Here is a 13632-nt window from a genome sequence, read left to right on the forward strand (position 1 = left end):
CTGTATCCCTGAAACTATGCAAAATGTGTGTACACATGTGTGAACATTGACATTTGAGCATTTTTCTAGGAATGGTTTTCTTTAGGTTTGTAAAGGAGGTCTGTGATATCAAAAGATTAGTCGCCAGCCTGGTTAGGCCTCATCACCTTTGACCTGGACTACAGCAACAGCCTCCAAAGTGGTCTCTCCACTCCTTTCTCTTTCCATTCAATCTATCCTCCACCTACTACACACGGTATCCTTCTCAAGTTCAATGCTGCTTCTGTCATTCCCCTCCTTAAATCCTTCCATCGGCTCCAGTTGCCTAAATTCCTTGCATAGCATTTAAAGTCCATAATAATCTTACCCATCCTTCTCCCCATACTCATATCCTGCCACACCCTAACCCATTTTCTCTGTTCTTGCCCCATCCATGTACCCTCTGCCCTGACCACAAGGAACATTTTACTGCTTCCTGAATGCGTCAGGCACTTTCACATCTCTCTTTCTTTGCATGAGCTTCCCGGTATTCCATCTGGCAAACTCCTATGAGAGCTTGAAAAATCCAACTCAGGCGTTGCCCTCTGTGATGTCTTCCTGATCCAGCCCCTAAATTAGGTGCACCCTTCTATGCTCCCATTCCTTTAGCACAACATTTACTCTACTATATTGTAATTGTGTGTTTAAGTGTCTGTATCCCCAGCTAGATACGAAGTTCTTCCAAGAAAGAAACCAAGTTTCCGATTGACCTGTTAATTTCCAGTACCCAGGACAAGGCGTGGAACCATGTATGTACCGGTAAAAACTATGTAAAGTCAATCAGTAAGTTAATGAAGGAGTAAGTCAGTAAGTGAACAAGTTAAGGAGGAAGACTAGATGCACCTGAACAGGTGCGCAACGGGTTCGGCCCCGCCCCCGCCCGAACTACATTTCCCAGAAGGCCCCGAGTCCTGGGCATGCGCACTGGAGAGCAAGGAAGCTGCGACGCGGAGTTTCACTCCGGCTGTCTCCTCCTCAGAGTCAGAACCGCAGCCGGAGTCGTACCCAGGCCGAGCTGGAGGTGCAGCCGGAGCACGGCGTTGCCCTCAGCCTGCCACCTCGCCTTCCTCTGCCTCGGTGAGAGGGGACAGGCAGGCTGTCTGCCGGTCGCCAGGGATAGGGTCCCCAGGGCGCGGGGTAGACCAAGCTGAGCTGGGACCGGAAGGGGGCGGGCGTGGGAGTGAGGGAGGGCTGGGCCCGGGCGGAGAAGAGTCCCAGGGTGAGGTCAGGGAGGGATTGGGAAGACTGGTCTCGAGACTGGAGGTTCTGGAGGTGAGAGTTGGGGGGATTGGGAGGCGCTGGGAGCTTAAGACAGAACTGGGTGCTGGGTGAGAGGGGGAAAGCCAGGGTGGAAGCCGAAGGGCTAGCAGGGGGAGGGGCGCAGATTCTAGGAGTTTAGGTCGGTCAGGAGGAGTGGACCCCTTCCCACAGGACCTGGAGGAGGCCATAGTGATATTGCCACTGGGCTGCCTGGTTAGTGTGTGGGTTCTGCTGGCGTCTACCTCTCAGTGAACGATTCACTAGAGCAGGAGCTGTACTTTGGAGGACTTTGCCTCCTGATTCTGCTTCCCTGTCCGAAGTCGGGTCTGCCTTCCAGAAAACTTCTGTTTCCAGAGACCCGGGGTTACTTTTGCGGGGTGTATAACATATGCCGAAGAGGGCTTAGGAGACTTTTTTTGGAGTTGCCCTTTCATCTCGCCTTTCTCAGCTAGCTAGATCTTCCGCACTGGTTCCACTTCCCTAAGTGTGACAGTAGCAGTGGAGCTAGTGTGTCTGTTCACTGACGCTTAGACCCTAAGAAACTCAAAATATTTCTGCATGCCATCCCAGCTCCTCTATAGTTCCGGAAGGTGGACTTTCTGATAGCTAAAATTAGGACCTATTTAAACCATCAGGGTAATAATTATAACTTGGCCTCTTGTTCAACATTTCTGTGTGACCTTAGCCAAACTTTTACTCTCTTGTGTGTTGAGTTCCTGGATGCCTGTGGTGCAAACTGGCTTATAAAGTCCTTTTGGGCTTTAGTATGAAAGGGCTCAGACTTTTTTTTGACCATCTCCTTGATTATTGAGCAGAAGAAGACTCCTGTACCTTATGCTCTGCCCAGGCTGTTGGAAAATAAATCTGGTGGTTTCCAGTTTCCAGCCACAGCACACGGACCCGACATCTGTGCATTCATTTTCACTAACTGCTGTTTCTCAATGTAAAACCTGATAATTTCTTTCCTTGTTGGCAAAGGTGCCTTGGAATTTGTGTTGCTGAGTCAGCAAGCCTTTCAGATTTGCCTGGTTTTTGTTGTTTGCGTTTTATATCAAGATGGGAACTCGAACAAGTCATTCCTCTTAAGGATCTGGTATCTCCATCAAGAAAAGACAGTTTGTGCCAGCTCTCCAGAGAGAAAAGGTGAGAGCCATGGGGACTTTACATTGCTATCTTCTCAATATGCTTTTCAGTAGAAAAGGTGGGGACTGGGAAGGGTAGAATTTGAGGTCTGCAGGATGAGAGTGAGCCCTAGGAGTAGACTGTTGATTGCCAACTCTCAAATTCACATGGCTTCGTGCCAGTGGCTTCTCTTGTTTAACCAGTTTAGAGGGTTTGCTTGTGCTCTAAGACATACTTTATGAGATGAAGGACACAAATCGCGATTTCTGCATTTGAATTGGAAATTTTTATTTCTTTTGTGACATGAATCTTTACTGGGTGCCTCCTTTGTGTCAAACCCGATGCTTAACACTGGGGGTACAGTGAGGAACAATAAGAGTTCTGTCTTCTGGGACTTGTGTTTTTTGGTGGAAAAGACAAACTGTAGATATAAGGTGTTGTCAGTATGAAACATGTTAAGGAAGGGAAGTCACAGGGCAGAGCCACTGCTCATCCAAGAAGAGGTAGGAGGGGAGGTTGGAAGGTGATATCCAAGGTGAGTTGTGAAGAAGGAGTAGGGCTTAGAAGTAGGTGCAGTAACCTGGCAGAGGAGTCGGCATATGCAAAATTTGAAGCTACCTGGTATGTCTGGGCCACTGTTAAGTATCTCAGTGTGGCTGGAGCAACAAGGGATGGGTGTGGGGTAGAGGATGCTGGAAAGGTGGGCAGAGGGCTGAGTGTGGAGGCTTTTGTGGGCCATTCCAAGGCTCTGGGGAGCAAAAGAATTTTAGAAAAATTCCATGAGGGGCATTTTCAGTGAGCACACTGGCTGGAAAGTGCAGTGGATTAGATTAGATTATTCTCTTTGTGACTTTTCTTACACCATGCCAGCTTCTGGTAGAGGGGAGGTAGACATGAGATTTTGCTCTCTGCTTGCTCATAGTCTTGTTGATGGACATAGAGAATTAACTGTAAAGGACAGAATGCTGTGGAAGTTGATAAAAGGGTTTTCTTTCAGTTGGGCACATCGGGGCACCATGGAGGTGCTGTTTAAATGGGGCCTTGAAAATAGTCAGGTGAGAGTGGGTGGCCAAGTGAATGGGATTCTGTGTAGGGCCAAGGTGGAGAAACTGGATGTATATGGAGGTAGCAGATCATCACTTAAACACTTTGGGAGGGGTTAAGGAGAGGGAGGTGTAGATGAAGGAGATTATGGAAGGGAAGTGCACTGCAAATACTGTTGATAGGGAGGAACCAGATTGTGATGAGCTTTCAATATCAACCCAAAGAACTTGAACTTTATTTCAGAAATCCAGAGAAGGTGTGGAAGAGACAGAATCAGAGGTATACTTCAGAAAGCTCAGTCATGCACCTGTCTCTGAGGTGGACTGGGAGAGACAAGAGTTGGGGAAGCTGGTTGGGAGAGAATACTTATCAAGCTGAGAGGCATAAAGGGCCTAACCAGTTGCTGGCAGTGGAGGCTAAGGAGGGAGGAGAGAACAAGCCATGGCAGCTGTGGGACAGTTAGAGATGAGTTTGAGGAGGAGCAAGACTCCAGATTTTTATCATAAGTGCCTGGGGCAGAGTGGAGCCAGGGAATCCAGGAGGGAAAAGAGAATTAGGAAGGAAGGTGAGTTGGGTTTCAGACATGTTGAAGGTAGATAAGGTGCCAACAGGGAGGCCATGGGCTAGTGAGAAAAGTCTCATTCATTCCACACATGCCTACAGAAATGCGGGCTTTTACTTTATACTTCAGATACAAAGATAAACAGTCCCTTGTGTGTTTGTATTAGTTTTTACCTCAGGTAAGCAGAGAACTAGATTAATATACACTCATCACTGTTCATGCATGATTTGCTTACATTTCTTTCCTAAGTTATTTTTTTCATCATAAATGAATGCTAGATTTTGTCAAATAATTTTTCTACTTCTATTGACATGATACGATTTTTCTTCATTTTTTTAATGTGGTATATTATATCCATTGATTTGCACATATTGAACCAACCTTGCATTCCAGGAATAAATCCCACTTGATCGTGTTGTTTGTACCATTATTTTTAAAGAATGTAGTAAGCTTCTATATTCCAGCCACCCAAAACAAAAGCTTGAAGCTCGAAACAAACGTATACATCTAATCATGCTCTTTCTTCCTGTTTCCATATGGAGATAACCATTATCCTCTCGCTTTCATTTTTATATAGTTTTGTTTTATCTGTGTATTTCTACGGAAAATAAAAAATATTTTGCTAATATTTATTCATATTATTACATGTCATCTAGTTCATTTGTTTTTACTAATTCCATGGTGTGAACACAACACAGTTTATGCATCCATTCTTCCATTGATGGGCACTTGGTTGTTCCTAGGTTTTAGTTGTTGCAAATGTGCTTCTCTGAGCATTTGCATACACATCTCCTGTTGTACATACATGTGCAAGAGGTTTTCTTGGGTGTCAATTTAAGGGTGACATTTTGCTGGGTCACCAGGTAAATATGTGTTCAATTTTTGTAGATATTGCCAGACTGTTTCCTGTAGTGTTTGTACCAATTTACATCTCATCGGCAGCAGGGCATGGGGCTTCTAGTTGCTCCACATTTTTGCCAACACTTGGTGTATGCAGACACTTTTTATTTTGCCAATTGAATGGGTATAAAATGGGATCTTTGGGATCTTGATTTCTGTGTCTGTGAGCTCTGATGTTGAACATCTCTTCATAAGTTTATTGACATACGTGTTTCCTGTAAAATACTTGTTCATATCTTTTGCTAATTTTTCTGTGGGATTTTTGGTGCTATGTCATTGTTACTATTGATTTGTAGGAGCTCTTTATATATTCTTGATTTTAATCCTTTATGCATATTGCAAATATTTTCTTCTAGCTTGTAACTTCCTACTTTTCTTTAAGGCATCTTTTGTTTTGTTGAAAGGCCATTTTTAATTTTAATATAGTTAAATGTATTTTTTCATTTATAGTAAGTGTTCTTTGGCTTGTTTTAAAAAATCTTGACTGTATCCTTGGCTTGAAGGAGCTTATGCTATAGTGGAGTGGACAGGTAGGTAATTGCACTCAGATGTTACGTGAACATTGATTACGTAGCCATTTCTTCCTGTGGGGCAGGAGCAGATATAGGAATGATTTCACAATGTAGGGCGTCTCCGGCTGGAAATTAAGTGGACAGGTGGGGTGGTCACTCTCAGTGGGCGCTGAGGGGCATGAAACAGCCTGGCCTGTTCTGAGTCCTCCCCTGAGTTCCTGATGGCTAGAGCAGAGCGCCTGAGGGGCTCAGGCAGAACATCTGAAGACACATTTGAGTGATCTGCATGCATGGGATTATTGAAGCCTTGGGAACAGATAAGAGGGTCCAGGGGAAGTAGAGACAGGGAGGCCAGGACCTGATTTCCTGATGTAGGGAAAGGTGTTGACATCTGGTGTGGTTCTGGAAAGTAGTCAAGGTTTCTGGGGTAGCCTTGACAACATGCTGCCTGCTGTGCTGTTGGCTGGTATATTTCATCATCAGGTGTTGAGCAAAGACTGACGTGTGTCAAGGGCTGGGAAATGTCCTTGAGGAGGCTAGCCGGAGACATAAGCACTCTCCTACTTTTTGATAGAGAAGTATTTCTCAGCAACAGGACAGTGGGAACACACTGGTAGATGTTGGGGAGGCAATAGGACAGGTCTCGATGTGTCATGGCCCATGGGCAAAATCAAGCCTACTTCCTATTTTTGTTAATAAAGTTTTATTGGAACACAACCACTCCAGTTTACACATTGTCTGTGGCTGTTTTTGCATTACAGTGCCAGAATTATTTAGTTTGCAATAGACACCCTGTGTTCTGCAAAGCCTCAAGTAAGTTTCTGGCCCTTTACAGGAAAAGTTTGCTGACTCCTGCTGTGGGGAGTCATGGTAACTGGTAACCTGGAGAGTGCATACCGACTGGTGTTTCTGGATAAATAATGAATATAGGTCAGGTCTGCAAAGATTTCCAGCTTTTCTAATTTTTAAGAAGCTGTAAATCTGGATTTTTAAAAAATGGTGAACATTCCAACTTTTAAACTTCAACTCAATTAAAAAAATGGGGAACTTTGTAGGCCAAGAAAAACACATCTGGCCTATTTGTCTAGCATCAGTTATCTCTCTGTCTTTGGTGGACTTTGAAAACAGATCTGAATTTACTTATACCTGTGTATTCTTGGGCAAGTGGCTTATCTTCTTTTGCCTCACTTTTTGTATTTATAAAACAGATAATACCTGCCCCCCAGGATTGTGAAGATTAAAGAGAATGATCATAAGGTAATAAGCACAGTGCCTGGTGCATACTAAGCTCTTGGTTGGCAGCTGTTGCTGTTATTTCTGCAGATGATCAAGCTGCTCTTGGCAGAGGAGCAGCAGGTTCTTGGTGCTGGTAGAGGAGGTTGCCCAGAAGGAAATCATAGGTTGCTGGGGGCTGCCACCTGGCCACCTTGTGGCTTTCTGAGCCCTGTTTGGAAGGTTCTGCTCTGACCTGTCCCTGGAGGGCTCAAGGCAGGCATCAACCTGAAGCAGTGCTGTCACATCCCTTCCAGCAGCCCATTGTGCAAGGAACAAATCATGTGTTAGTTTTCTTGTGTCTCAGAAACCTAGTAAGTTCTGGGTGGCACTGGATTGAGCCACCTATATTCAAGACAAAAGGTCCATCTTGAAGTGCTTATTATAATAGTTTATGCACCTAAATGATCTGTTTTAAGCATTTTCTTGGAATTCAGGGATGGGGAGATGTCTCTTGGCAAGGAGGTTCCATGGTACTTTGACCAAGCCTGTTATTATTGAAATCCCACTGGGACAGTAGCAGCCATTTAAAAGTAATGATGGTAGGTAATGGGGTGGTGTGGTAGTGTGGTGGCGTGGCTTATATTTATAATCTTTTAGAAGTGTGGGGCATTTTAAAGAGATTTGTTTCTGATAACAGAAGTTATACTTTCTCACTTTAGAAAATGTGAAAAGCTCAAATATATAAGGTCAGATGAGGTCTTCTGCAGTTTGGCTGGTCAAAGGCAGCCATTGTTAACACTTTGGCCCATTTCTGTTGCGTTTTCTTTATGCTCCTCTTTTACCTAATTAAAATAATACTACGGCAAACATCTTTATATTGAAGTTTTTCTATAATCTCCTTAGCTAGATTCTTAATTATCAGATCAAAGCAAGTAAACATTTTTAAATCTCTTGATACATATTACCCAACTGTTTTCTGGAAAAGTTTTATCCTTCCCAGCAGTATGAAGTCTCAGTGTACTGTTGCCAGCACTGAATATTGAAATTAAGTTATTTTTACTACTTTGATACACAAAAAATAATATTCCATTGTCTTTAATTTGTATTAAAAGCAACATTTCTAGTAAAATAGAACATGCTTTATGTGTAGGAATTGACCTCCTCTGGTCTGTGGGAAGACTTCCTGACAGTGCCTGGGTGGCGAGCTGTCCTATAAGGAGTCTTTGAAGGTTGTGCTCTAGTTACAGGTCATGCTCACCATGTCAGTTGGTGAGGCGTGGAGTTTCAGGCCATGCTGCTTGGAAAGGGGCTGGAAGTGAGGCAGCTTAGAAAATAGAGTTGAAGTCACTTGGTTTCACTGGTTTCCAGTCCATGCTCCTTAGAGCTCTTCTGCAAAAGAGTTTTCTAGGCCTCAGAAAGTAGGAACAGAGGCCATCTCTGTATCAAAAAGAGAACCCCACATTTTTGTGTTTTACATATCCATGGGCAGTATACAATCACATTTGGAAAAGGGTTCTGCTTATAAAAGGCTGGAAAATGCACCTAACTGTAGTAGAGCCTGGAGAAGGGGAGGTGACTGTCTCAAAGTCACTGAGCACATAGGAGACTGATTGGAGCACAGAGTGTGAGCTGATGGGAGGGGCCTGACAGGTCGTCTTCACTCAGGATAACAGTCAAGGCAGATACTGGAAGAACAGTGAACTGCCAAGCTCAAATTTGGGCCAAGCTGTTAGGTATTTCAGTGGGCATTGGAGGAATGAAATGGGTCCTTCCCCACGTGTTAGCAGGTTGACAGTCACTTACTCTGAATACCGGTTTAAAAACCACACCTGGTGCCTTCTTTCCGTATGACAAAACTGTAGTGAGATCTGTCCACCCAAAGGCTCACAATAAGGCCGGGATGATTTTCACTTAGATTCTTATGCCAGCTCAGATCTTGTTCTAAAGCTTTTCTAAATCCTTTGGGAATAGAAACACTCTTGAACACATACAACTCTTTTGTATGAAAATGTCTCTCAGGTAGGGTGGTAGCATTGCTTTGCCTCAGAGCCACAGTGCTGTGGACTGATTTGCAGCTAAATCAATGAGAGAATGCAAAGGAAAGCAGAATCTTGTGTGTATATATGTGTGGCCAAAGTTGTTGATATTTAAAAAACATTATTTTTATCATAAAAAGTAATATAGCCATCATAGGACATTTTCAAGTGCAGAAAGCTTAAAAGAAAAAGTTCTATAATTCCATCACTCCTATTAACATTTCAGAGTTGTTTCTCTGGCTTTTAAAAAATTATACAAAGTAGAAAGAACATGGTGCCACAGACTGGCCACCTGACCTTGGATAAATTCTTAATTTCTTTTGACCTCAGTTTCCTCTTTTGTAAAATGGGTATAATTTGAGGGCAGTTGAGGGTTGAAAGAACTGGATGACGAAAGCACCAAGCAAAGTGCCTTCTACATAGTAGGTTCTGGGTAAATGGCACACCCACTTGCCCTAGAGCATAATGTGTGCAATTATATATCCTTTATTTTTGATTGTCATGAGCATCATCTTAGGTCTGTAAGTCTTTTGTAAACAGTTTTCAAGACTCGTAATTTTATTATTAGAGTGTACCATAAATATATTTAAGAATTTTGTTATTGTAAGTTGTTTAGTCTGCTTCCACACTGAGGCTTTTTTCCATGACCAATTATAATTTTCATAATTAAGAACACTAAAAAGCCCTATCATTAGGACCTGAAACAAATTAGGTTTTTGAACTGCAGCCTCCGCATGGCTGAGGTCGTTGTAGGGAACGGGTGCATTGATAGGCCTGCTATGTGCGCGTAATTGCTATGTTCAAGTGGAATGCCAGTGGGCATTTCTGGGCAGTGCCTCAAATGCCTGGCCCCTGGAGGAGCAGAAGGTTTTCCTTTCTTTTGTCTTCTGGTGTTTCAGACCCTCTGGGATATAGGGCATTGAAGAGCTGTAGCCCCAGCTTTGGGTCAGCTCTGTTTGCCCTCAGGGAGTTCCTGTTCTAGGGGGAAGACATACTAAAACCAAGGATAAGTGGAATGTGTGGTGAAGATGCTCAGGAAGGTTGAGTCATCACTTTCTGGTGAGGGTTTGGGTGAGGACTCAGGAGGGTCTTGCTGTAGCTGAGTCTGGAAAGATGAACATGTGTGGGGATTTACGTAGAGAGAGGATGGGAGTCTAGACACCTGCAGGATTAATGGCTAGGAGATGGGAGATGGTTCTGAATGTCTGGTACTTGTTAGAGTTTGATGTGGCTGGGCATAAGGTGGAGGCCTTGGTATGAGTGGAGAGAGCGGGTGGACATGGAGGGACTGTGTATGATGACTACTTCATTTCTGGGTCTTTGGTACCCAGACAGGGCCTGGACCATGGTGGGCCCATGGTCTATGGAGGCTGCACACTTTCATGAAAACCTTTAGCTGAAGTTCTCAACTGTATTTCTCAGGCTGCTTTGGAAACGTTCTGCAAGTTGGTTCATCAGGGGATGTGTGAACATGCTGGGACATACTACATGTGGTGATATATAGGAGGCCTCTGCTGCCTGAGAGATGAGTGATGCCTGCCAGGAGTGGTGCCAGGAGGAAAGTCTGGACTCAGGAGTAACTGGCTTTGAAACCAGTCCTGTGATTTGTACCTGGATATGGTTCCAGAGACTCCTAATTGCAGGCGCTGAACTAATAAGCCAGCCAGCCGTCCACAGGTAATGCCAGGTCTAACTCCAGGGTGAGATGTGTGCTTTTATTGCAGCAGTCGGCAGCTCAGTGGCCCCGGCACCCACAGGTATGTTCAGTTATTGCAGGCCTGACTCATCGCCTACATTCCCATGCTGTGTGGCTCAGTGCTGCCTTAAGCTGCTACTCCTCACCCAGACCTGAAGGGTGGGGAGGTACTGGGGTTGAGAGACACAGGGAAAGGGAGGGAGGCCAAGATTTGTTGATAGCTGCTGTGCGTCTCGTGCTTTGCTGGGTGCTCTAGACACATCTATGCTTTAATGCCCATCAAAAGCACTTAGAATAGGTATTGGTATCTCCAGTTCCAAATGAAAGAAAGCAGGCGTAGAGAGTTTAGTTACTTTTATCAGGATGATACAATGAGTAGAGTAAGTCAGTGGCATGTTGTTGCCAGAACCCATGCCTATTCCTTTTCATGTGCTGTTCCAGATATGCCTTCCTTATGGTTGGTAGTCTTGGCCTTTCATTGAAACCTTGATCGTATAGTGTAACCTTTGGGACAGCAGTGAAAGCCCAGGGTCCCAGCTTTATTACTAGCTATGTAACCAAGTCACTGCAACTACCTGGGCCTTGGTTTCCTCATCTGCAAAATGGGGATGAATTTCGATGATCTGTACTTAGGGAGTTTTGTGGGAATCAGAGCAGATGGTATGACTAGGAACGTTGTTGGCATGAGGCCCGCAAGGGCATGCTATAAGAGGGCTGAAATGGTGGGTTCCTTTCTCCCGTTCACCTTCTCCCTCTGTGGGACCTGTGAGTGGAGCCCAAGGTATAGAGTTCAGGTTGAACTTTCTTAAGACAATGGGCATCAGAGCCAGATTGATCCTGTTTTGCTGTCTGTGCTGCTGCTTAGTAAAACCTCGACATCTCTAAGCTTTGGTTTCCTGTCCATAAAGTGGGAGAAATACCACCATGTCAGTCTTAAATGAGACAAGTACATTTGGTGTTTATTACTACTAAATATTGGTTTTATTCCTTTCACACTCTAGGAGCTAGTGCTCTGGGGGACCATGATTTAGTGCATTAACAGACGTCTCCCCTTTAAACAGCTGTAGGTACATAGAACCATCGTCCACTTCCACTCAGCTGTGTTTTGAACACATGCATCACACAACATGACAAGGCCTTTGCTGGTGCAGCAATATAGCTGTGGACAGGGCAGACTTGCTGGGTTACTGTTGGGATGAGGAGAGACACAGAGCATCATCATACTCATATGTGTATATGGGCATAGAGTTCCGGGTGGTACTATGAAGGAGAAGTTCATGTGCTGAGTGGCCAGGGAAACCCTCCCGGAAGGGGATGGGCTGGAGTGACTTGGAGAAGAATGTGTTGAGAAATGTGTATAAACTCTCTGAACCTGACTGCTGGTCAGCAGGGCCCAGGTATAGGGAGCAGGGTGCAGAGAGGCCAGGTTTCAGTAGCCAGGAGATTTTAATTTTTATTGAGGGCATCTTTCTTGGTTAATGATGTCTTCTTGGGCGGCCTGGAGACCCTGGCAGAGCTAGGACTCATGCTTTCTCAACTCTACCATTGAGCCTCTGGGTGTCCTTGAGCCTTGGTCCTTTCTGAGACAGTTTTTTCCCATCATGTAGTTTGTTTGGTTCTCACAAACAAACCTGCTTTGGAAACTGTAGAATCCTCACACAGGTGTAAGGGGTTATGGCCTCTGTCCATGAGGGATTTGGTGACTCATGAAAATATATACAGTATAAAAGGATACACTTAGTAGTGGGTCAGAGGAGAATTATTGGTAAGAAGACAGAAGCTGGGCTGATGATCAGCACCCAAAATTCACTTGATTGTATCTTCCTGAACATTTGCAGAGGTAGATAAACTGCTCGACTGACTGAATTTTTCCTTGCTGCCTGAGCAAAGAGACAGGAGCAGGTACTTGATTCACAATACCCTTAAGGTAATAGGAAAAAGGTGACTATGGAACAGCATGATTTTTTTTCCCTGCACTGAAACCCACTCTGGCAGAGTCACTGTGTGCGTCAGTAACTACTTATTTGTCCTGTTTACAGATCTGCTGGAAGCACTGGGCAATGAACCAGAGACTGCAGCCCAGAGTGGTCTGAAGCCGTTTGGGAAAACAGAGGGAGTCCTGGAGAAGATGGCCATGGCCCCAAGCCCTTCCCTTGCTCAGGTGTACACCAGCCCTGTGGCAGTGGCTGTGTGGGAATGGCAGGATGGGCTGGGCATCTGGCACCCCTACAGTGCCACTGTCTGCAGTTACATCGAGCAGCAGTTTGTCCAGCAGAAGGGCCAGCGCTTTGGGCTGGGGAGCCTGGCCCACAGCATCCCCTTAGGCCAAGCTGACCCCTCGCTGGCCCCTTACATCATTGACCTACCTAGCTGGACTCAGTTCCGTCAGGACACTGGTAAGACCCATTCTGCTTCTAGTATGTGTCTAAGCACCTGCTTTAGGCTAGGCCCCATGCTAGGTGTTGGGGTTACAAAATTGACTCTCAGAGCTTAGTTCTGCCCCTGAAATGCACACTGTTGGGAGGCAGGTGCTGCTCCTAAGGGCAGGTACCGCTCCTAAGGGCAAATACCACACAATGTGAGATGTACAGTAAATCTCACCTAACATTGCTGATAGGTTCTGTGGCTTTAAGTGAAATGGTGTGTAACGAAACCAGTTTTACCACAGGGTAATTGACATAAACTAAGAGTTAAGTTCCTATGGCATCTCATCAGCATTTTAATGAAACGACCTAATGTACCTCTTGGTAGGAGAGGGTGCCTTGGGAGCCCAAAGCAGAGGCCCTCCCAGCCCCTTTCCCATTTGTCTCCCAAAACAAAAATGTGTGCCTCCACTTACCAAATTTGAGACTCTCACTGGCTGGAGGCAAGCATAGAGGTGGTGTGCCTTGATAGTTAAAGGCCTGGCAGTGAGTTCTGGCTCCAGTGTGCCATAGCTGTGTGACCTGGGTAGGTTACATTGCTCTTCTGTGCACTCGCGTTTGGTTTTTTTATATGTTTTGATCAGTATTGCTGAGAATGGGGCCACCAACTTCCCGCCAGAGCTGTGCCCAGAACCTCTAACCCAGTGGTGATTTTGTTCCCCAGGACATTTGACCATGTCTGGAGACATTTTTGATTCTCATGACTATGGGGTGTGGTGCTACTGGCATCTAGTGGGTAGAAGACATGCTAGGAGCATTTAGTGAGTAGAAGCCAGAGATGCTGTTAAACATCCTACAATGCACAGGACTGGCCCCACAACAAAGAATTATTGGCCCAGAATGT

At 45.0% G+C, this 13632-nt stretch overlaps 1 protein-coding gene across 8 annotated transcripts in view; it reads left to right on the forward strand.

Moving 5' to 3' along the window:
- Positions 1–920: 920 nt before the first annotated feature.
- Positions 921–13632, forward strand: part of DTX2 (deltex E3 ubiquitin ligase 2) — a 34214-nt gene continuing 21502 nt past the window's right edge. Inside the window, exons 1-3 of one of the 8 annotated variants that reach the window (XM_016146537.2) lie at positions 921–1095; positions 2257–2421; positions 12405–12761. In XM_016146537.2, coding sequence (XP_016002023.2) covers positions 936–1095; positions 2257–2421; positions 12405–12761 — 682 coding nt within the window. In that variant the 5' untranslated portion in view covers positions 921–935. Of the gene's footprint in view, positions 1096–1213; positions 1291–2256; positions 2422–10134; positions 10347–11677; positions 12293–12404; positions 12762–13632 lie in introns of those variants that run through there. The other 7 variants (XM_036225748.1, XM_036225750.1, XM_036225753.1 and 4 more) reach the window with 7 other exon arrangements.

Source organism: Rousettus aegyptiacus, unplaced genomic scaffold (genome assembly GCF_014176215.1).
Source record: "Rousettus aegyptiacus isolate mRouAeg1 unplaced genomic scaffold, mRouAeg1.p scaffold_m13_p_8, whole genome shotgun sequence".
Taxonomy (NCBI): Eukaryota; Metazoa; Chordata; class Mammalia; order Chiroptera; family Pteropodidae; genus Rousettus; species Rousettus aegyptiacus.